General features: G+C 42.6%; 1 protein-coding gene across 3 annotated transcripts in view; it reads right to left on the reverse strand.

The window, feature by feature from the left end:
- The window catches only part of cachd1 (cache domain containing 1), a 250,857-nt gene that overhangs the window by 42,709 nt on the left and 183,097 nt on the right, over positions 1 to 25,051 (reverse strand). For all 3 annotated transcript variants that reach the window (XM_070887043.1, XM_070887041.1, XM_070887042.1), the window contains exons 5-13: positions 18,053 to 18,179; positions 17,075 to 17,219; positions 14,243 to 14,459; positions 12,119 to 12,268; positions 6,349 to 6,582; positions 5,291 to 5,440; positions 4,754 to 4,877; positions 3,903 to 4,020; positions 2,258 to 2,426 (exon numbers count right to left, since the gene is read on the reverse strand). In XM_070887043.1, the coding sequence (XP_070743144.1) occupies positions 2,258 to 2,426; positions 3,903 to 4,020; positions 4,754 to 4,877; positions 5,291 to 5,440; positions 6,349 to 6,582; positions 12,119 to 12,268; positions 14,243 to 14,459; positions 17,075 to 17,219; positions 18,053 to 18,179 (1,434 nt within the window). The remainder of the gene's footprint in view (positions 1 to 2,257; positions 2,427 to 3,902; positions 4,021 to 4,753; positions 4,878 to 5,290; positions 5,441 to 6,348; positions 6,583 to 12,118; positions 12,269 to 14,242; positions 14,460 to 17,074; positions 17,220 to 18,052; positions 18,180 to 25,051) is intronic.

Here is a 25,051-nt window from a genome sequence, read left to right on the forward strand (position 1 = left end):
AGTTCTGAACTTCAAGTTTGAAGGCCTGGCTAGGCAACACATTTTCAAACAAACAGCACAAAAAATAATAACTGTAGATTTTTACACTTAAATATACATAACGACCTAGAAATTGCACAGTATACCTCCGACCTGCAAAATGATTCCAAAAGTACCTCCAGGCGCCCAGGCTGTGGAGAGTTTGAATCTCGGGCCTCGAGGCGGTCAGCAGCTAAAGGGCCACAGATCCCAGGGAACACGTGGGCCCGGTCCTCCAATGACAAAGGAGGATTCCATTGCAATAATTAACAAAGGGAAGCCCCTAATAATATGCAATGGAATCTCCACATAATCATAGTGTACAGAATTTTATTAAACAATGTACTGAATTGCAAATTGATTCATAAGTTCCTTCATTGTACCAACCGCAATAAAAATTAAATATTTCGAGAAATAATTTTAAATGTTTTTATTTAAGCCTTATACCCTATGCCTGCCTTTACCAGCCGTAAGAGTTGCCTAGGCAATTACTGGACAGTTGTTGGGCAAATAGCCCAACTCTGCGCCTGCAATACTCAGTTTTCAGGCAGATCGCAAGTTGCAGATTTTGCACAGAGAGTTGTGGGCCTTTCAAATGGATTATGACGTACTCAGTCACGGAGATGGCAATTTGAGGTCTAATATATAACATATATGTATCAATCTAGAAAACTATCAAAAGCTGACCAGACCTCCAAACAGTTGCCAACTATGGCCCTAACATACAAAAACAAGCAGTTACATGGACTTTTACAACTTAAGCTATTGACATACCATAATTTATTTTGCAATAAAGGATAAAGGGGGGAAAAAAAACATAAGTACATGAAAGTACAAAGCTACAAATTTGGTGATGCATTTCTAGAAGGATCAGGGGCATGTTTTGAATTTTTACATTCAAAATTATGCATTCCAGTTAATTTTATGCAATGTCCTGGTGGCAGCACCACAGGGTCTCAGTAAATTTACCTTTTCATGATATAACCTGCACTAGTTAAAGCTTCCTCTTCAATAACTTATGTAAAACATCTCCATAACATATCCTCTTCATAGCATTTTTTCGATACATCAAAGCTTGTAACAAAAATGCATTATTGATAACTCTCTCCCTCACTTATCAAATAACTTTGCAAGAGTTTCTCCGGTAGCTATGGTGGGTTGTTACAAACTAAGTAATGAGTCTGGCCCTCTTGACTGGCATCTGAATTTCACCTTCAATTATGGATACATTTCTAGCCTTGGTTATGCATTTGACCAACTATTGGAAAAATGACTAAGACTTCTTTCCTGCAGTGTTCAAATATTCGGGCTATCAAGGGAATGTCTCTGCACTAAAACATTTTGCATTTGAGCAGGGAACGCATTGGCATATACAACGATGGATTGATACTTTAGAGGATCATCGCTGGATAAGCACAAGGAGCATGAAGGTTCCGGATTCCAGCCCGTACTCCGTGTTTAACAGCGACATTACTAATAGACTGAACTCCACAGATTTGAAATGGAAACGGTTGGAACTAGAAGTAGTTAGAGCATCAAAACAGTCACTGATTACCCAATGCCACTGAGCTAGTGTGGGACACAACCAAGTGTTCTCCAACTTCCTGATTCAAGCATCTTTACTTATTTGACATTCACAAATCCACAGAGTCTGCCCATGTGTGAATACTGAAAACGTATGCGTATTCTTGGAGATTTGCACGAGAAGACACTGCAGATTTACACAACGAAATTATGAGGCAGGCCGAAAAATGCAGATTTCCACTGACATGGTTGAAGAAACGGATGGCATATATTATGTTACAAAGTGTTAATTTAGCTTTTAGAAGGTTGTGGAATTTTGGATCTTTATTTCTCATTAGGCTAACAAAAAGCCATAAATCAGCTACACAGTGTTCCTTACAATTCCTTGTTCAATAGAGCATCAACAGAGCATGATAGTGGTTAAATAGTTTGATACCTCATGCTGGTGTGCTCTTAACCATACCCGTGTCATGACAGTGAACACTATATACTTTTCTGCATGAATAAAAAGAAAATTGGAGATGGACATCAAGTCATCATCAAGCCTCTTCCATGTATTGCTAGTAACCATCCCAGAGTACATCTGGTGTAGGTCTGGGGTAAGTAACCCAACTGCCTTCATTGTTACAGTTGACCCAGGGCTTGGTGGGGAGCGGAGAGGAATATCAGAAGCCACAATTCTTCAAAGCATTTTTGAAAATTACATGTTCCTTACCTAGTGTTGCTAACTGCTTGAAGTGCAAGCAAGAGGTGGGCTGACCCAGCAGATCCAATCTATGGTAGAGCAGCTTACTGCTTGGCGCTGTGTTCAAATTCTTCAGGTGTTTGACTGGTACCTCAGGCTGTACCATCACTATACAGAGAATAAAGGAAGTATCCTGGACCTGCAGAGACAGAGCTTTTTATATTCATTTCCAATTATAACTTCATCAGAGTATGCCTGCAGCATGATTTCCAGTGACCTCCATACACCAGAATGGAGTAAGATTTCACTGGACCATCAAGTCTCTTAGCTATGCAATAAAACGTACTGAATACACGGTAAGTATTGGTTAAAATAATGCTTTGGAAATGCCTGACCCTGAGGGCAGGGTTGCTGAACTCAAAACAAGTCAACTGAATCAAAACAGAAAATGTGAAGAACTGGCAAGGCCATTTCAGTTATGCACATGAAAAATAACTGGAAAGACAAGGATAGGTTTGATCCCCATGGCATTAAATTTTGAACCTTAGTCACAGGCAATATGGAGTTGCCACAAGCTAGGTATGGCCATGGAGAGGGGAGATTAAAAAAAAAATCAGAGGAAAATTCGCCTCCGGGATCAGCCTGTGGCTAAATCACAGCAGCAGTGGTCGAAGCCCAAAAACAGCTTAACTGCCTACCTTCCCATTGCAGTTGGTGCAACCCTGAAACCCAAGCTATCAAAAATTAAGAATTTAACCGTTAATAAAAATAAATGCAAACACCTTTGAAATGACTGCACGTTAAATCTTGATAGTAACACTGAGCATTATTAAATGGACCCACCTATACTTACACTGTACCTGTATTTATGTTTGAGAAGCATCTCTCAAAACAGCCTGGGGCTCTCAGTGCGCTGGGATTCACTGCACTGATATTATTTGGCAGATTCCATTGAACCACAACAAGCTGCAACTGCACACAAGCAAATCTATTTCTGGCTGCAAGACCTCCCCAAATGCCTGGGGAAGGTTTCTACAGGTAAATGAGAGGAAAACATGCATCACTGGCTTGTATATGCAGGTGAGCCATCACCCTGCCTGTGGACTAAAAAGTCTATGCCTCTGGAGGTCATGTTTATATTTGCACCTCGGATCCTGCTGCCTTTAACTGCACTGGCACAGCCATTTCTTCAGGTGGCTTTTGGTGCACCTGGAGGCAATAGCACTGTCTTATTTATCTTCCAATCCTGCCACTGGTCAACCATGTTCATGGAAGCGTCAGTGCAATAAGGTAATTGCAGGAGAAAATGGGAGCAACAGCTATTGTCTGAACCTTTATATTGCAAATATTTGACATAAGGAATCAATACTACTTCCATGGTTTGAAAATTCGGAATTAACCTGATAACCCAAGAATACGCAACACATGTACTCAGGCTATTAATGGATTAAACAGTTGCATTCATAATTTTTTTAAAGCATTTGCTTGGATCAGATCCGATCACCACATTCAAACACTTAGCAGTAAGCCATTAAAAGGATAAATAAATTGGGTACTTTGTGAAAAGCACCCTTGATGAAACAAAGTTCTTCTGGTTTTAAACTGCAAGCCCACACGTTCCCACAGATCAAAGAAAAACAAAATTCAAGGGCATGTTCAACACAGCATAACGTACCAACTTCCAAGCATAGCTGACATTGTAGGCCTCTTTGCTGGTTTCTCGCAGTCGATTTATGTGCCAGGACAGGGAGGAGTTTACAGGCACTGTAATAACTTGACTGCCCAAGGGGAGACTGCATGAAGATATAAAAAATACATTCATTTATCATTTACATGTTTGCAATTAACATTTCTATAAATTTCAAATCTCAAAACACACTTTTAGAATTCCTAGAAAAATTCAGGGTAAATGGTATTGCATTTACAATGATGAAACATGCATGGATGAGGAGGAATAGGACATATTATGAAGAGTGAGCAAAGTTTAATGGGAGTTTTTCTTTGGCTCAAGATCTATATAGTTACTTTAAAGTTAAAAAATTGCTGGTTGAATGGAAACCCACCACTCCAGAACAATCCCAGAGACTTCACAGAGGAAGAGTCACCTGCTTCTGGAGTGGTTTTATTTATTATAATAGAGTTCACGCCATCTCATCAGCGTAGGAAGTGGTCCAGAGAACCAATTATCAGAAAATGTCACCGGCAAAGCATGCGTCAAGATTTATTTCAAAGCCAGTATGAGATTACTGTTAAAATGAAAGTCACTTTGGGATGTACATGGCTCTTCTCCATGTCAGCGACCTGAAGGGACAGAGACTCAAAATGTTTAATTTCCACTGGACTAGCTAATTAGGCCCCAGCGAAATCAGGTAACTCGAATTGATCTCCAGATCTGCACTAAGGAATTTCCTGGTCTCTGTTGCTCACACTGGACAACATACTTACCAATGGAGCCATGAGAACAGCTACTAATTCTGTTTAGTAACAAACTTTAACTTCTGTTCTCTTGGCTTTTTAATACGTTACCTGAGAATGTTCTGTCTGACGAGTTGAAATCTTGGAATATTCTCATAGTGTATTATATCAGTGTGAAGTGGTGGCTCGGTTAGCAGGTACGGCCTAGTCAAGGACGGATGCATTAGAGTGTAACCTGAAACGGAAAGGAAAAGTAACTGAAGAATTTAATAGTGTTCTACTGGATTGTGAATACTGTGTTTACAATTGCAAATGCTCACAGCTGTTTCCAGTATTCACAGACAAAAGAAGCTCATTAGTTATCTGATAAACCAACAGCAGGTGAAATGAAGACACTGATTACAAGATAATCAAATTGACCCTGGCTCTTCACTGCTGATTAAGTCTGGAACAACCACTTAACAAAAAATGACCTTGTATCCTCTTCATGTTACAGAGAGGTCTTTAATCTGCTTGAACTCCCTGTGCTGTGGAATTCAGTCTATTTGCTTTGTGACTGGTAAAACACAGAAAGCTCTGCTCCCATGCAGGCAGATAATGATGGCCAGCAGCCCCAATACTAATTAAAGGGATAACCACATCTCTCACCTTTATTATCTATTAAAAATGTGTAGGAGGCAGAAGAATCACGATAGTAAGTTACATCTTCCAGAATGTAAGCCAAATTCACATCCACTCCCACAATTCCTAGCAGCATGTTTCCAAAGTAGCAGGGTTTACTGACAGTCATGATCAATCCTGTGAAGATTAATTAGAAAAATACAACAATTTGCCATGCAATTTGAATATAAAAGAATGGATGGTAGAGAGTGGGGTTTCTCTGGGAAGAAAGATATGCCTTGGGAATGGGCTCCATGGTCAACAGCAGTTTTCAGTACCTTGCTCAAGTGGCCATCTGTGAGCCTAAATTGAGCGTCAGCAGTCTATTTGTTCTTGGAGGGCATCACAGCTAAGCTCAATAATAGTCTCATCCAACATCTAAAGTGTCAGCCGGCTCAGTGGTAGCACTCTCACCTCTGAGTCAAAAGGAACATGGGTTCAAGCTCCACTCCAGAGACTTGAGCATATAATCCAGGCTGGCATTTAAGTACAGTACTGAGGGAGTGCTGCACAGTCGGAGGTGCGTTTTTTTTAATGAGGTGTTAAACTGAGTCTGCCCACTCGGGGTGGAACCCATGGCACTATTCGAAGAGGAGCGGGGGAGTTATCCTGATGTCCTGGCCAACATTTATCCCTCAACTAACACCATCAAAACAGATTATCTGTTCATTTATCTCAATGTTGTTTGTGGGACGTTACTGTGTGCAAATTATCCAGCTACAATTTAAAAAAAGGTATACCTCATTGACATTGAAGTACATTGAGACATCCTGAGGATTTGAAAGGCACTTGATAAATGCAAGTTATTTCTTTATTCCTTTCTAGTAGGACCAAGTGAATTGCAGTCATGAGTGGGAACCTTAAATAACTTTCCGTTTCCTTAAACAATTGTAGCACTCTCCCCAGCTCAGATTAGCTACCTCAGGATGAGCCTAGGAATCAAACTGGAACCTTTTGTTCTGCATGGCTCAGTGCAACACTGACTGAATGGTTCATTGGGACCACTCTGGTTCTGAATGTTTCAACTGAGAAAAAGCAACACTCACCGTCACCCATTTCATCAGTGTATGGCAGACTAAACACGGCCTCGTCTATCATTCGATTTGGCAGGTTTGTGTAAAACCGCCCCACTGTGGTCTCCAGGTTACTCAACTGGTTCAATACCATCATTGTCCCTTTTACAACGGGGAGTGACGTGCGATCAGGAACTCCGTATTTTGCTGAGTTCTGTTCTGCCAGATCTCGAAGAAAGGCAAGTTCCTTCAAGCCTGTTACACCCTCTAAAATAAAATTTTAAAATACTAAAGGTGAAAATTGTTACACCATTGAAACAAGTAAGAATTTGCTCTATACAGTAAATGCTCAATGTGAAAGCAAAATATGAAGGAAATTAATAAATGCTTGCAAAATCTCTCTCCCCTTCCTCCATGATATTATTTCCCATTTTCTCTTGTAGATACTGGCGCATGGGACTCATGCTTGTCCATCCCTCCTTCCCTCAAAAGATGCACCTATCCTCTACTAATCACCTCTCTCATCGTGACATGGTTGAGATTGGGAATTCAATTTAGAGGTTGAATCCGGTTTTCACAGTTTACAGTTCCAAACAGGATTATACTTTTTGCAGCTAATTGTTTGAATATATGTTTGAATATATGAATAAACATAGTGAGAGAGGAAGTATTAAGGGGTTTAGCATCTTTGAAAGTAGATAAATCCCCAGGCCCAGATAAAGTATATCCCAGGCTGTTAAGGAAAGCGAGAGAGGAAATAGCAGAAGCTCTTGCCATAATTTTCCAATCCTCTCTGGCTACAGGTGTGGTGCCAGAAGACTGGAGGACTACGGACATTGTACCATTGTTGAAAAAGGGAGAAAGGGTTAGACTGAGTAATTACAGGCCAGTCAACCTAACCTCAGTGGTGGGGCAATTATTGGAAAAAATTCTAAGGATCAGGATAAATCTTCATTTAGAAAGACATGGATTAATCAAGGACAGTCAGCATGGATTTGTTATGGTCGTGTCTGACGAACCTGACTGCATTTTTGAGGTGGTAATGAGGAGGGTAGTGCGTTTGATGTAGACTATATGGATTTTAGCAAGGCTTTTGATAAGGTCCCACATGGCAGACTGATCACGAAAGTAAAAGCCCATGGGATCCAAGGCAAAGTGGCAAGTTGGATCCAAAATTGGCTCAGTGGCAGGAAGCAAAGGGTAATGATTGATGGATGTTTTTGTGACTGGAAGGATGTTTCCAGTGGGGTTCCGCAGGGCTCCGTACTAAGTCCCTTACCATGGTATATATATCATTGGGCTCAATTTTCCCCAATTGTTTGCGCCGTTTTTTGGGCATACACCGTTTTTTTTTGGAGTAAATTAAAATCTCCATGTTTCCCCAAAGTTTCTGCGCTCGTGTAATTCACTTAGGTAGGATTTTGTTTAGGCTACAATTTTTTTTTAACCTCACTGGGGGTGTTAACCTGCCACCCGTGCCAATTCTGGCCTTTTAAGCAAGTTTGGGCAGCTTCGATTTACTCCAATTTTTCTTGGGACGGCGTATATGACCACTCTGGAAAAACCTTCTGGGCAGTTAACAAAATCGGTGCAGGTAAGAGAATCAGCACAATAGATGCAGTTCCAGGGCCCGGACAGCAGCAAGAGAGAGAGAGATAGAGAGAGAACGGGAGAAGAGGAGAGAAGGGAAAGAGAGGGGGGGGGGGGGGTGCGGAGGCCTTTCAGCCAGAGTTGGGAGCAGCACTTGCTCTGGGAGAAAGGGGCATAGACTTTTGGCATAAACTCATTCATAAATTAATGATGGAATGCTGCTGCAATGTGCCAGGTGCTTGTGCAGGTTGCTGTGAGCTGGCCAGAATATCTTGTATGTTTCACTTTCCAGCCTCAGCCTGCAGTGTGTCCCTAGTTACCCTGACAACCCGATCTTTTTGGCGCAGATCTTAGGCTGCACACTCAAAGCTAAAGGACAGGCTACGCAGCACCTAAATCAGCAATTCAAACGGGGAAAGTTGGATGATTTTTTTGGGGCGTAGTTGGGCCCCCAAAAAACGGGCGTAACTCTTCAAGTATGCCAAAAAACAGCATTGGGAAAAACTGAGCCCAATGATTTAGACTTAAATATAGGGGCATGATTAAAAAGTTTGCAGATGATACAAAAAGTATCCGTGTGGTTGATAATAAAGCTGTAGACTGCAGGAAGATATCAATGAACTGGTCAGGTGGGCAGAACAGTGGCAAATGAAATTCAATCCTGAGAAGTGTGAGGTAATGCATTTGGGGAGGGCTAACAAGGCAAGGGAATATGCATTAAATGGTAGGACACGGAGAATTGTAGAAGAACAAAGGAACTTTGGAGTGCATGTCCACAGATTCCTGAAGGTCGCAGGACAGGTAGATAAGATGGTTAAGAAGGCATACGGAATACTTGTATTTTATGTCTCGGCTAATAAAGGCAAGAGCAGGGAGGTTATGCTTGAATTGTATAAAACACTAGTTAGGCCACAGCTAGAGTACTGCGTGCAGCTCTGGTCACCGCATTACAGGAAAGACGTGATTGCATTAGAGACGGTACAGAGGAGATTTACAAGGATGTTGCCTGGATTCGAGAATTTCAGCTATGAGGAAAGATTGGATAGGCTGGGTTTGTTTTCTTTAGAACAGAGGAGGCTGAGGGGAGACCTTATTGCGGGGCCTAGATAGGGTGGATAGGAAGGATCTATTTTCCCGAGCAGAGAGGTCAACAACCGGGGGGCATAGATTTAAAGTAATTGATAGGAGGTTTAGAAAGGATTTGAGGGGATATCTTTTCACCCAGAGGGTGGTGGTGGTCTGGAACTCACTGCCTGAAAGGGTGGCAGAGACAGAAACCCTCAACCCATATCAGGCTCTAAATTGGCCAGGAGTTGCTCCGTTTTTTTTGGAGTAACTTGTTTTTTCTCGCGTAAGTTAAAAATCCCCACTTTCCCCAATAAACTTGCTCCAGAGTAACTAAGTTAGTTACGATTTTTTTTAGTTTAGTTTTTTTTCTCAAAAAGGGGTGTTCCCAGTCACCTTTGCCAGTTTTGGCCATTTAGGCAACTTTGGCCAGCTATTAGTTACTCCAAATCCATTTAGGCCAGCATATGTGGCCACTTCAGAAAACCCTTGCGGAGAGTTAAGAAATCGGCGCAGGTTAGTACATTCTAAAGCACTGACTTACAATGCACTAAACAAAGCACAAAAAGTATAAGCATTCAATAACAAATAAAAAATAGAAGGAAGCGGAGAGGACCTGCACTTAAAGCACCAAGACTTAAAGTTTTAAGGAAAGATTAAAAGAAAATAAAGGAACTCGGCAAACATAACCTCCGCCTGTTTACCAAAAACATCGCCTCTTGCTTTACTATTATGAGGTCCTGCCCGACCAAACCTGAAATGAAAAAATTGGACCAAAAAGCACCCTTATTCACCAAACACCGACGATTAAACTTTCTACTCAACCCCAGCAAGGCTTAATTAAAATCTATTTAACACTACTCTTCCTGACATTGACCCTGGCCATCTTAATCACAGTAGTTTAAATCACGAACACAAGCAGCTACTTACTCAACGGGCCGGTGCGGGAGACCACGCGGCCAGGGATAGGGGCAGGACGACTTGTAGACCACTCGGCCAGGGATAGGGGCAGCAACTGTGAGCACCGGGTCCCTCTCACACCGGCTGCAAGACGCGCTGGGGGCGAGGAGCTACTGCGTATGTGCGGACACTCGAACGTGCATGTGCAGACGTCCCAGCACTATTTTCAGCGCCGGGACGCCGGTTCCTCCCCCGAATCCACTGGCCACGCTACGCCACCACCGAGGGGAGACCGGACAGCGGCCAAAGACGGGAGCAAGATTTTCGGCGCATTTGGAGTCGTGGAAAAGCGGCGCACCTTGGGTGAGTGCGCCAAAAATCGGCAGGGGCTAATTTTGAGCCCTTAAAAAGTACCTGGATATGCACTTGAAGTGCCGTAACCTACAAGGCTATGGACCAAGAGCTGGAAAGTGGGATTAGGCTGGATAGCTCTTTAGTCGGCCGGCACAGACACGATGGCCCAAAATGGCCTCGTTCCATGCTGTAAATTTCTACGATATGATTCTATGAATACAAAGTTCTGAAAACTCACTGCAAAATGTAAACTCGTTATATTAGTATATTTTCAAAACTGCCAGACAGCACTCCTGTATCTAATCCAATTAATTCAATCCTATGGCTAGTTACTGAAGGAGGAATGATGTAATCCACAACAATCTACTCAAATTTGTACAGCATGAAACCTCCCACATTAGCACCAATCATGCTGAATACTAAGCATCTTCCGTCATTGCTTTCAGGTACTTGGGTGCTTTGTTGTCACTTGCATCTCAGTGCAACCAGCTCCTTGAATTCAAATTTGCACTTTAAAAGGGAGTCGGACTTTATTTCTGCAAAATTCTCCAATCTCTGAACTCGGTTAAGATCTCTAGTCCTTATGGTACCTCTCCCACTGTTCAAGATACATGCCTCTGAATACACCTATGCCATCGCTTCAAATTCCCTTACCTTCCATCTCACTTATTCCCAACCAAATTCTTACAAATGTACTTGCATTATATTGGCTTGTTCCAAAGATACGACAACTGCCATTGCTAACTCTCAAAACATACATCCTCTTGATAACTTAAGCTAAATTACAATTGGCAATTTCTTTTTGGCCAATCCACTGATGATTTTAATGCCTACTTCACACATCCATAACTCTGCTCTTGAACACTTGATGAATCATCTGTCATTGCTTTGGATATTTCAAAATCATTTGACTGGGTCAGACACCATTTTTCAAACAAGTTACCAATAGATGGCCTACCATCACACTACTAGTCTAGTTTTCTTTCAAATTGCTCAGTGGTGTAGTTGGTGGCTCATCCTTAGACATTTTTCAACTCAAGGATTCCCTAGGGTTCTGCTCTTTCTTCCACTTCAATAAATAATCTACTTCACTCTGCATCTAATTCTATCCACTCTTCTGCTGGATTTTACACTCTATATTCATAAGGTTCTTTCAGATTGCACACTTCTGGCACTGAGCCTCCAGTCCTCACATTACAATGGCTGAGCCATTGCACCCTCAGCTCTGCCACACTCTTCAGGAGGAAAATGAAAATAGTGCTTCTTTCAATTCGTCAAAGACACAGGGGTAGATTTTCATTGTTAACCTGAGCGTTAAAAGTATCAGCTGGGTAGTTTTTTTTTGGGAGGGGGGGGGGGCGGGGGGAAAGAGAAAGCCTCCAAATCTTCTATCTGTGCTCCCTAAGTCAAAGAGGTGCGCCTGGGGAAATTTCAAGACTACCTCAGGAATTCCATCCATCCTCCATTAATAGCCCTCGATTAAACTCTTGACAATTGAGAGCTAGCGTGGATTCCGTTGAAGCCTTTGTAAAGGCTCCAGAACTTGCCCAGCCTAAGGTATTGATCTGGGAGAAGATCCTATAGCACATGCATGGCCATGGGCAGTCGGTCCAAACTGTCGGGATTTTGTAGAATGTCTCGAGCCTACTCCATGAGCAACTGGGAATGTCACTGCTTTGTACTTCCACAAGTGGAGTAGACCCATCAGAATTTTGACCCCAGTTACTTTAGGAGAGAAGGGGAGAAAATCAGGGAAGAGGGGAAAGCAGGAACAAAGGATTAGAGTGGCTCATCCAAGTCAATAGGTAATGCACAAGTGTAAATATTTATTACATTTTTCTAAACATTTGTACTCAAACAAGCTGCTAGAACCACATGTAAACCAGTTTCTCACCATTCATAAGCGCATATGTAAGGATCATCACAGAGTTATTGAGACGTCTGTTTTCCTCACTAATAACATTCAGGGTTGCCTTCTTCTCTTCTTCAGAGGAGTCCTTTGAGGTGATGCCAGATGACAGGTAGATTATCACCATGTCAGTGGCTGTGATTTAAAGAAAAATCTTTAGTTCATTTTACAATTACTTTATTCTGCACATTCCCCAGCAGTATTCTTCCATCAATGCTATTGTATTACAGGACTCTACCAATGGCTTTGTGGCTAAAGGCACAGTGTTCTGGGCCACTGAATCGCACAGTGCATACCACTGAACTGCATAGAACCAAAAGATCCCAAATTTGATCTCGAATCTGTGCCAAGCTAACTTATCACAGCTGGGACAGCTGTGGGGCACGACAGTTGGCCTCCGATCCATTGCATCATTATCAGATGCAGCGTAAATCTTCTTCTATTGGGTTCAGATTGTAACAAACTCATTTTATGTTCGACCTTTTCAGCCAGCTAACTTTTATCCCATCAGTCAGAGCATGATAGGAACCCATGTCTCAGATGAAGGAACAAGAACTCGTTCCTCAGGTCACCATAAAAGTGTGAATATCTTTTTCCATTTGTCTATACATTTTTGAAGACAATTTGTGGGGAGGGGCAAAGAGGAAAAACATTTACAAATAGCTATTCTGCATTTGTGCACAAATTTATTCTCTTCCCACACACTGTAAATTAACTCCAAAAGGTAAAGAAAAAAAACGAGGAAGGACTTCATAATTCTCATTTGTTAGAGAGGCAATTGGCTTCCAAGCACCTCACTGAACCCTCCACAGCAAAACAGTTGGGAATAGTGGTAGGGCAATGATTACATATGAACTCTCACTGCTGTTGCACCAATCAGGGCTCCGCTGGCCCATCGACCCACCAGGTCACACTATTCATAACAGCACTTTCAAGTAATATAGCAACCTAAGGATTTCCTTACAAGTTACTCAAATTTAGCCTTTAATTTTAACACAAACAAAATAGATTCCGACACTGATCCATATAAGTGAAAAAGAAAGTAAGAATTTGGCAACAACCCAGTTAAAGCGGGGATTCACCATTGAAGGGATGTGGCGGAGGGAAGCTCTGAGCTCCGGAGACCCTTGGTTGTAGTTGGCAAGTCACAAACTGGGGACATACTTTCAACTGGTAATGAACTCAACACTCGTAACCGAGTAAAGCTCCCACCCAAAACCTTTGCACTCTAACACAGTGGTTTCTTTGTGGGAGACCCCCTTCTGCAAATATTCACTCTACGATGGACTCCCTGTCCTAACTTCTGAAAGATAGCGTAATCTACCCAAAAGGAAAACAATGCTATCATTGAATAATGTGATGATCTTGTGGATACTCTAGGGTCAGAGATCCTAGTTTGAAAGCCTATGCTCGAACAGAACTGAGGACTGAGCAAACTAATCTGGACCATTCAAAGCATGTACCTCCTTGGTCTGATAGTTCAGCATCAGTGCCACACTTGGCAGTATAGCTATCCACGGACGATTTGGGAAGCACAGATTATTAATTTAAAAATCCTTCTTCACAGATGAAATGTGAATTTTAAAATCATAGGCCGAGCATGAGCCACATGCTGCAAAGATAGTCAAGTGGATATAGGCACTATTTAATATGATACCAACCACTCAGACCAGAACATTCCAGGTTTGGTCACAGGCCTGAGTCACGAAGCTGAGTTGGGGCAGTCACTGAAGTACTACAATGGACTCAATGCCCTTAGGACGGGGGAGGCGGTGGGGGGGAACAAAGCCAGAGTTCCTAACCTTGATCACTACCCAGTGAACCCTGCAGGACTGGATCAAACAGCCTGCCAACAGCGAACGTCCAAGCTCAGGTATAAAGAGGGTTACCCACTGCCTGGAACCTCATTCTAGCAGTGTCACCTAGAAAACGATAAGAGGAAATTGGGGGAAACAGGAGGCACATAAACATTGATTATAGTTCACAAGGACTAACGCTGACATGTTACAGTCAGTTTGGAGCATATCAATGGTGCAATTCAAGCCCAATTTTCAGTCTGAAAGTAGAAAGTTAAATTTTCTAACTGCCTCATTTCCTCCTCACACTCACGTGTTTGGATCCTGGTGCTGTTGTTTGTATTCTGAAGTAACTGAAATGCTTTGTGAAACCCCAGTGCATGCTGGGTGGCACCATCCACTGATTTTATGTTGCTAAGGAATGTGGTCATTTTTCTTTTAGTCTCACTGGTGGCGGGAGACAAGTATGTCTTGTAGCATTGGTCCAGCGAGCATGTTCGGACAGCGTCTGCCACAGCCAGCACGGAAATCTAGGCACAAAGCAAAAATGTTATTCCTCAAATTTCTCTCCAACAGCCATAATGTTATGCTTGTATGCAAAATTAAACTACGAAGAATTTAGATTCCTTTTTTAATTTTTATTTCCCTTCAGTATTCTCATCTTTTTCCTCCCTTTCCTGAAAGTGCCTACTCAAGCAGCCCCCAAGTGGTCATTCTTCATGATTAAACATATGGAGCTTCACAGGTGTGAACCAACACTATATACCCACAACAGTACTCTACTCTCTTTGTACTAATCCATATAATGTGCGTGTGTGTGTTGTGTGCGCGCATGCACTCCTCTGGGGGTTGTGGGGCGGGGAGGGGAAACGTTTGTTTTCATAAGAAAATAAGAATTAGGAACAGGAGTAGGCCATCTAGCCCCTCGAGTCTGCTCCGCCACTCAACAAGATCATGGTTGATCTGGCCGTGGACTCAGCTTCACTTACCTGCCCGCTCCCCGTAACCCTTAATTCCCCTTATTGGTTAAAAATCTATCTATCTATGATTTGAATACATTCACTGAGCTAGCCTCAACTGCTTCCTTGGGCAGAGAATTCCACAGATTCACAACCCTCTGGGAGAAGAAATTCCTTCTCAACTCGGTTTGAAATTGGCTCCCCCGTATTTTGAGGCTGTGCCCCCTAGTTCTCGTCTCCCCGACCAGTGGAAACAACCTCTCTGCCTCTATCTCGTCTATCCCTTTCATTATTTTAAATGTTTCTATAAGATCACCCCTCATCGTTCTGAACTCCAATGAGTAAAGACCCAGTCTACTCAATCTATCATAAGGTAACCCCCTCATCTCTGGAATCAGCCTAGTGAATCGTCTCTGTACCCCCTCCAAAGCTAGTATATCCTTCCTTAAGTAAGGTGACCAAAACTGCACGCAGTACTCCAGGTGCGGCCTCACCAACACCCTGTACAGTTGCAGCAGGACCTCCCTGCTTTTGTACTCCATCCCTCTCGCAATGAAGGCCAACATTCCATTCGCCTTCCTGATTACCAGCTGCACCTGCAAACTAACTTTTTGGGATTCATGCACAAGGACCCCCCCAGGTCCCTCTGCACCGCAGCATGTTGTAATTTCTCCCCATTCAAATAATATTCCCTTTTCCTGTTTTTTTCCCCCAAGGTGGATGACCTCACACTTTCCGACATTGTATTCCATCTGCCAAACCGTAGCCCATTCGCTTAACCTATCTAAATCTCTTTGCAGCCTCTCTGTGTCCTCTACGCAACCCGCTTTCCCACTAATCTTTGTGTCATCTGAAAATTTTGTTACACTACACTCTGTCCCCTCTTCCAGGTCATCTATGTATATTGTAAACAGTTGTGGTCCCAGCACCGATCCCTGTGGCACACCACTAACCACCCATTTCCAACCCGAAAAGGACCCATTTATCCCGACTCTCTGCTTTCTGTTAGCCAGCCAATTCTCGATCCATGCTAATACATTTCCTCTGACTCCACGTACCTTTATCTTCTGCAGTAACCTTTTGTGTGGCACCTTATCGAATGCCTTTTGGAAATCTAAATACACCACATCCATCGGTACACCTTTATCCACCATGCTCGTTATATCCTCAAAGAATTCCAGTAAATTAGTTAAACATGATTTCCCCTTCATGAATCCCTGTTGCGTCTGCTTGATTGCACTATTCCTATCTAGATGTCCCGCTATTTCTTCCTTAATGATAGCTTCAAGCATTTTCCCCACTACAGATGTTAAACTAACCGGCCTATAGTTACCTGCCTTTTGTCTGCCCCCTTTTTTAAATAGAGGCGTTACATTAGCTGCTTTCCAATCCGCTGGTACCTCCCCAGAGTCCAGAGAATTTTGGTAGATTATAACGAATGCATCTGCTATAACTTCCGCCATCTCTTTTAATACCCTGGGATGCTTTTCATCAGGACCAGGGGACTTGTCTACCGTGAGTCCCATTAGCCTGTCCAGTATTACCCCCCTAGTGATAGTGATTGTCTCAAGATCCTCCCTTCCCACATTCCCGTGACCAGCAATTTTTGGCATGGTTTTTGTGTCTTCCACTGTGAAGACCGAAGCAAAATAATTGTTTAAGGTCTCAGCCATTTCCATATTTCCCATTATTAAATCCCCCTTCTCATCTTCTAAAGGGACCAACATTTACTTTAGTCACTCTTTTCCATTTTATATATCGGTAAAAGCTTTTACTATCTATTTTTATGTTTTGCGCAAGTTTACTTACATCTCTAGTCTCATTTGATCTTGTTAATTTTATACTTCACGACTCCAAATTAAGAACATATGAAACATGGAATAAGCATGTGTTCCTTCCACAGAGACGCCATACGAGATCTACCCCATCATGGACACATCCATATAATCTCCTGAGGGGAAATTATGCATCAGTGTTGCATGATTTTTGAATAGTTAGCAAGCAAAAATGAAATTCCCACAGTCTGAGTTAAATAGCTTGTTTGTACCAACATTATCCATTCCTCAGTGCTTTAAAGACCTAGATTACACATTTCCAGGTCAGTTGTGTGTGTTCTGGCAGGAAGCTATTGTTGCCCGTGATATATTCCACATTATGGACACTGGAGAAGGCTGGGAAGAACTCACCTTGTCGTGCTCATCGATAGAGGTTAATATTACTTGTGCAGCATCTTTGGCTATTTGAAGCTGTGTGTCTGTGGCTAAAGCCCCATGGTCCACCACCACCACAATGTGCTTTGATTGTGGCCTCACCGTAGAGACATAAACAGGCCTGTACCAAAAGAATCCCAAAAATATTTGCAAATGAAGATCAATAGGTAATGAAGAACCAAATCAATGATTTTTCTATATTTTATCAACAGGTAACAATATTCCCTCTAATTTTCTCATCTTTGCTGAAGGCATAGACTCATGTTGAGGTACATGTCTATGAGCACTGATAGCTCACCAAGACGTTGTACAAGTGGCCAATTTTCATGTATAATGCTATTCAAGCAGGTTACTCAAACCCAATCCTGCCCACATCCACATGCAAGCACTTTCTGTAACCTTCATTCATGAAAAGAGCTATCAAATCCTGGTAACAATCAAACATGGATTAACTTAATCAACTAAATATTTACAAAATCAGAGAGAAATATTTTGTTGGATCAGGAATCCCGCAGAATGGGATGTGACTGAGATCTTGTGCTTAGATCAGACACGTGTTTAACTAGAATCATTTCAGATTATTCTTTTTTTAGGGAAAATAACACTGCTAATCAGGAAGTTAAAACTAACCTTCCACGGATTAATTCGCAACAAGCAAAGGAAGTTGCACAGAATGTTACAAGTGACATAGCTTCACTCCATTAATTACGTACATTTGTGGAAAGGTCCGACTACACTAGATAATAAAAGTTATTTATCGTGCTATTGCAGTTTCATTAGTTTAATGAATCCGTAAATGTGTTGTTTGTAACTGGAAACAGATTCAATAAAACGATCACATTTACCAATTTGTTAAAACGAATGCACAGAGGGAAATAACAGGGAACGGGTTGAAATCAAGTGATCAAAAAGAAAACCTGCGAGTCCTCAAAGAATGAAACCGAAATTTCCTACCTACTCCGATGTTCATAGCCGCCTTTGCAGCGAAATTTATGAGCTGGGAAAATGGTGAAAATCCCTTCTTCTGAGCTGAAGTATTGCCACTTAATGCCAGGGTTTGACTTGAAGTTGTCAGCAAGAACTGTTGAATTAAAAAGTCAGATTGTTTCAAAATAAAATACAGATGGGTAATTTCATACAATGCTACTCTATCCAGAAAGTGTAACCATCATCTTCAGGGTATAAAACCAGACCGGGGCAACATCGTTTCAAACCAGGATGGTGTTGGGGTTGGGGTAGGAGGATCAAGACTTGAGTTTTCAACTTTACTTTGCTGTTGCTGAAAATTCCTTAGTAATTAAATGGAAAATGGACTTTAAAAAAAAAGTAAGATATCTGAGTTTTGGTGCCCAGATTTCATCCAGCACTTTTTCAAATACAAATCAAAACCCAGACGTCCAGTCCAAACTGGATGAGTGGTCGGTGCCAGCTGAAGGCCAGAATGCATTTGAGGCTCAGTCTGCAGGAAGATGGAATTGAAAGTGCTGAATTCTCACTTTCAAGTGCCTGAGATCAACAGCAGGGAACAGCGTTGATCCCACGGCAGCTGAGAGATGTAAAGACAACCCCATGCAGACAGTATCAAGTGATACAGCCACGGTATTCAATACCGACTAAAATCCAGTTACATTCATGAGATGTGAAGCAAGTGGAAAATGCATGCATCACCTACATTCTTCCCCCTCCCCCCACAAATTCTATATAACCACAATACATAGAAAATAACTGTCTGCCCCACTTAACTTCTTTTTAATCACACATTTTGTGTCAACATTTTCCCATTGTAATTTCCTAATTTCCACATTTATATTGAGTCTTGATTATGTAAACTTGTCGCACAATAATTACACAATCTGGCCGCCTGGTGATTTTCTGCCCAGTTGGTGACCATATTCATAGACCTCATGGGGAAATTAGAGGCCCTGACCGCCACCTTGGATCATCTGCTTGTAGGTTTTCTTTTCATATTTGAACTTTATCCTCTCAGGTTTATGTTTAAGTTGAATTTTAAATTGTTACCTTCCCCCTTATAAGCAACCTTTCATTTTTAACCTGATATCTCCTTTTCGAATTTATAATGTAAATAGTTGATTTTTCTACAACCATTTGTTTTTACTGTGAATTGGCAATCTTTTCTTTGGTTCATCTATATTGTCAGCAGTCCCCTCAGAACTTGAGCCCAAAAACCCCAGCAGGAATACAGTAACTCACTGTGTATAAATGAAAAGCAAAAATGATGAATGTAAACTTCAAGCCTACTGTCTTCTGGCATGGTCTGCAGTTGAAGACAGGCCCATGACATCAACAGCTCCCCTCAACACACAAGTTTGCTTGGCCTGCTTGACTTTGGATTGCTCTAGCATAGAGCAAGAACAGAAATGATGGGAGCAAATGGGTTCCTTCTCTGCGGTGAGCTTCTGTGGTTTTATGGTATTAACTGAGTTGCAGCTATGTGAACATGTGCTATATAGTAAGCAAATAATTCTGTTTGATCAAACAGAGTTATTTTAGTCAGCAACATATTCCAAGAATGTAACGCATCAATAGTGGTAGTATGACGTGATGCTTTTTCTATTGTGTTGCAGGAGGCCACCATTTTCCTCTTTTTCTTCCGTTTAAATTTTAATAAAAGCAGGCTGTTTGAACCGGAACATCCACAGGAAATCATAGTTTAGTAAAAAGACGGGTACACAACGCACACATTTGGGTCCGGTACTTCCCAAGGGTACAAAGTAGGCAGCAGTAGAATGGGCAGATGCAAATTAATGGGGTTACATGTGAGGCGAGACATCGAGAGAGAGAAAAAAAACAAGTATGGGAGTATATACTCAATGGAAAGATGCTGAAGGCTGTGGATGAACGGTGAGACTGAGGGGTTCAAATACAATTACAGGTAGATTCAGCTATTTAAAAAAGAACAGCATGTTGAGTTTTATAAATAGGGGCCGAGAATAAAAGAGAAACGGCCAGAGTTAGTGGTGCTCCATTTTCCAAAAGACATGAAAGCCATACAATGCATACAGCACAAGATTCATCAGGTTGATCGCAGGAATGAGGAGACTGCAAATATACTAGGAGTATTTCCACCGGAGCAGAGATGGCCGAGAGAAAGTTTAATAGACACTTAAAAAATTATGAAGGGATTTGATAGAAGGAACAAGGAAAGACTATGTGCTCTGGAGGGAGGTCAGTGACCAGTGTCATCGATTTAAAATGATCACGAAGACAGTGAGGAGAGTGATGAGAAGACATTTCTTCACTCACATTTTGGGAGCATGGAATGCTTTGCCATAGGCAGGAGTTGAAGCCTACACCACTGCATATTTTATGGGGAAATTGAATTCATATTTGAAGCAGAGGAAGATAGATTGCTGTGGGGTGAGTGTGGGATGGGATTAGTTTTGTATTGTTCTGGCAAAGATCCAGCACAGACACAATGGATTGAATGGCCCCCTTCTGTGCTGTAAACCTCTATGCTTCTATGGGTCACTCTTGTACACCTTGGGGTCGATTTTAACTTTTGGACAGTCAACTGGCGGAGCGAGCTGGCAGCAATGAGGCGAGGCGTGAGCATCTTGATGTTGCTCACCGGATTTAGACCGGTGTAATATCGGGTGGCTCAGTAATAAGGTATGTCCAGGGGATGGGGACCCCAGTGATGGGGGGGGGGGTGGGGGGTGAGAGGAGGAGACTGGGGCAGCAGCAGCCCAATTATTTTTGTAGGGCCCAAAGGAGCACTTGTGCTTCTCCTGGCCCCACAAAAATAATTTCAAACTTTCCTTTTCAGGGCCTTTGGTTGTATTGCCAGGAGAAATGGTCAGAGAGTGCGTGGCACTTGATTAAAATTGTCACTTGGACAGTATGAGTATCCTTTCGACATTGAATTTACAACACAGAAGCAGGCCATTCAGCCCAACTGGTCAAGGCCAGTGTTTATATTCTACAATTGCCTCATTCCACCCTGCCCCCATATTCCTCGATTCCCTTCTCTCTCATGCATGCATCAAGTTTCCCTTTAAATGTGTATGCTTTTCATTTCAACCACTCCATGGGCCCAAGTTTCCACATGATTTGCGCCTGATTTTTAGGAGCAACTGGTGGAGAACGGACTATCTTAGAAATCGCAATTCTCCACATTTTTTTTCTGCAGTTCTAGTCAGGTAGAACAGTTCCACTTTGGAACAGAATTTTTTCTTCAAAAGGGGGTGTGTCCGGCCATTGACGCCTGATTTGAAAGTTTCCAGAGTGAAAATGTACTCCAAACTAAAGTAGAATGGAGCCAGTGAAGATTTTTGTAGAACTGAAAAAACCTGTTCTACACATTAAAAAATCAGGCGCAGGTTACAAATTAGGCGTCCAGAACGAGGTGGTGGGGTGGGGGGGGGGAAGGGAACTCATTAAATTATACAATAAATCCTTATTTATACTTCTACAAATATTATACAAATAAATCCAACCTGAATAAACATTTATAAGCCAAGAAAAGATTAAATAAACCATCTTCCTACCTGTGTGAAAGTGCTTCAGGCACGGAGAATTCTGCAGCCGTTCGTGCCGCTGAGCGGGAGGGGGAGGGAGGGGGAGAGAGAGAGAGAGAGAGAGAGGGGGAGGGGGAAGGAGAGAGGGGGGGGGGGGAGGGGAGAGAGAGTGGGGGGGGAGGGAGGTCAGGTCGGATCGGATCCAGTCCGGGAGTGGGAGTCGGGTCCAGTGGGGGGGGGGGGGGCGCGGTGGGGCAGGAGTGCGGGTCGGGTCGGGTCAGTCGGGGGGGGGGGGGGGGGGGGGCGCGGGTGTCGGGTCTGGTCCGGAGGCGGGGGGGGGGGGGGGGGGAGCGGGTGTCGGGTCTGGTCGGGGGCGGGGGAGCAGGAGCTGGCCGTGGGAGGAGCCTCATTCACGCAGCCCCAGTGAGGCCATTCAGCCAGGGCTAGGGGCTGCGTGCTTCGGGCCCCTCTCACACAGTTCGGTGCCTGGAGCTACTGCACTTGCGTGCCCACTATAGCGCACATGTGCAGAGGTCCCGGCACTGTTTTCAGCACAGGGACCTGGCTCCGCCCCCCCACAGCTCGTGCTGGCTGCGCCGAGGGCCAGAGGACCTGCAAGTAGGTGGAGAATACCGAGGATTTTTTTAGGCGCCGTTTTAGTCGTGAAAAACAGGCGCCCAGCTCGGAGGGGCGCCCGTTTTTTTTCTTGTGGAAACTTGGGCCCATGGTGGCAGCAAGTTCCACATTCTCACCACTGTGTGAAGAAATTCTCCCTGAATTCTTTATTTAATCTGTTAGTGGCTAATCTTATAGCAGAGGAAAGAAATTCAACGCTTCTCCAAGACAGAAAGGAACTCAGAGGGCGTAAGCTAATCAGCATTTAATTACAGCTTTTAAATAGATGCCTTTTAAAAATTGGTACTGAAGTAGGCAGGAATTTCACCCCTGGGAGGCAAAAGGCAGATCAAATTCATGAAAGAAAGGCAGTCCCACTCATTACTGTAAATTCCATAAGATTCTGTGCTCCAACTCATCAATGCTTTTCAGATCACAGCAAGTACCCATCAGAACCAGACCTATAAAATCTCAACAAAAGAGCATTAAAGCACCAAGCTAATGATCTGTCCATCATTTAGAAAAACAAATCGCTGCCCCTCCTCAAAAATGTTCTCCTTAACCTTTGCTGTCTCATTCTGGTGTATGGCTACATGGACGCTTGCAACATTGTCATCCTGCCCAAGTAGTCATTCTTGATGTTTGGATCCTAAACAATGAAGTGCGGCAGGTTATTTGTCTATAGCGGACATCAAAGCCAAGCATAAACCTGTACAGACATCACGCCCACACACAACTTTCAATGGCGTCATTAGATGGTGATAATTAAAAGTGAGGACCCTGCCTGATTTTTCCCTTAATCAAGGTTATTGTAACACCCAATAATTATCACTGTAGGCGAGATCAATTAACTCATAACACAGGACCATCCCAATTTATTTGGTTCTTCAGCACATCAGACAGTGCACTGACGAGCATCAGAGAATCCTACTAAACTAAAATATTTTTAAAAATGAAATAAATTCAAGGATGGTTCTTCCTATCTCAAGATCTCCAGATCGAGCAGCCTGCCTACCTACCTTTATTATAAATGTATTCATTTGAATAATTTTTCAGAAACATGTTTCACAGTTCTGAAGTCTGGAGGTAGTTATTTATTCCCTCAACCAACACCTAAAAACAGATGATCTGGTCATTTACTTAATTGCTATTTGTGGGACCTTGCTGTGCTCAAAATGGCTGTTGTGTTTCCTACATGCCAACCTTCTGCTCCTTTTTAACTTGCTGAGCAGGTGGGAAGGATGACATCATCGGGGCCCCAAATGCTTTTGTAACTTGTGGCCTAAGCAGTAAAGCCGTTGCGGCTTATCCACCAGGAGAGCTTAGCAGGAAGAGGCGTTGGGCTAGAAGAGGCTCAAACAGGTAAGTTTTTCGAAAAATGTTTTTGTTTTTACTTTCCTTATGGGGCCAGAAGAAGCAGAAGTCCACGTCTAGGCCCCACAAGGAATGTTTGGATCTCCCCTGCCCCAGGCTCCCCCCCCTCCCCACAACTTACTCCAGTGCCAAGGACCATTACTTCAGTGCCCATTGGCTGCTGTCCGACATACCACTCCCGCCCCGCAACTGGCTGATGCTTCCTTCTGGTTTTATAGAAACATAGAAATTTACTAGAAGGAGGCCATTTCAGCCCATCGTGTCCGCGCCAAAGTTAAGAGGCAACTGATGGAGGGTTTGCTGATGGAGGCAAATGATGAGGTCCGGGACTTAAAATTTGCCGGGCCTCACGTTACCAAAGCAGAGAGGTTTTGTCAACCACCTCAGTCCCTGCCCATCCAATTCTCACCCAGACTTACAATTGGGCTTATAGGATAATTATAGAGAAAAAAGATGTACCTAACAGGCAAACGATGTTGGCGTTAGAAATAAGAGACTGACTTTTTTTGGGGGGTGGGGGAGTGAGGGACAGAAGAAATGACAAAGGAACGAGAGTGGCAAACAGAGGGTCTTTTAAACTAGATATATGGTGGGGGGGGGGGGGGGAAACGGGACATCAACTATCGATAACAGAGCTTGGAGGATGATCAAACAAGCAGAAAATAGCAAAGCAAAATTAAATTTAAGCACAGTAAACCAATAAGACAGCAGTAGAAAACAATCAAGACACAAATTATGTGGCTTTATCTAAATGCTGGAAGCATTATGGAAAAGTATTTGAATTGAAAGCATACTTAGAAAATCTAAATTATAGTACCATAGGGCCCACAGAAACTTGGCTCACCACAGACAAGAGGAGTGAATTCAACATGCGGGGATGAAGGTTGTTCAGGAAAGATTATAACGATAGGAGGAGAGGCAGGGTAGTTTTATATTTTCAGAATAAATTTGACATGAAACCAAGTAATAATAATGGATGACTTCAACCAACCCAATATAAACCAGGAATGCCCTAATGGAAGTGTGCTGACAGAATCAGTACGAGTATGTGACTGCTCCTTGGCACGGTATGTAATGGACTGCAACAGGAGAAACTCACATCTAGACCTGGTTCTTGAAAGTACTCAAAGATATTCACAAAGTAGAAATGTTGCTTCTGAAGATGAGCAAATATTATACAGTCAAAGTTGAGACAATCTGGCAGTTAGTGCCAGCAAGGATGAGGACAGAAATATACAACTCAAGGAAGCAAACTTCAATGGAATGAGAGATCAGATAAAGGACATTACGTAAGATGTGAGAGAGATTTCAGACTAGAAAATGGATAGCATTTGAAACAATTAAATATGCAAGACATGTATATATCCAAGAAAAGCAAGTACAAGCTAAACAAGCAGTCCTAAAATAGAAAATCACTACAATTAAAACATAAACAAGGAACAAATAATCTATAAAAGCCGACAGGCAAAAAGGCATGGACTTGACC

The sequence above is a fragment of the Pristiophorus japonicus genome, chromosome 8, assembly GCF_044704955.1.
Source record: "Pristiophorus japonicus isolate sPriJap1 chromosome 8, sPriJap1.hap1, whole genome shotgun sequence".
Taxonomy (NCBI): Eukaryota; Metazoa; Chordata; class Chondrichthyes; family Pristiophoridae; genus Pristiophorus; species Pristiophorus japonicus.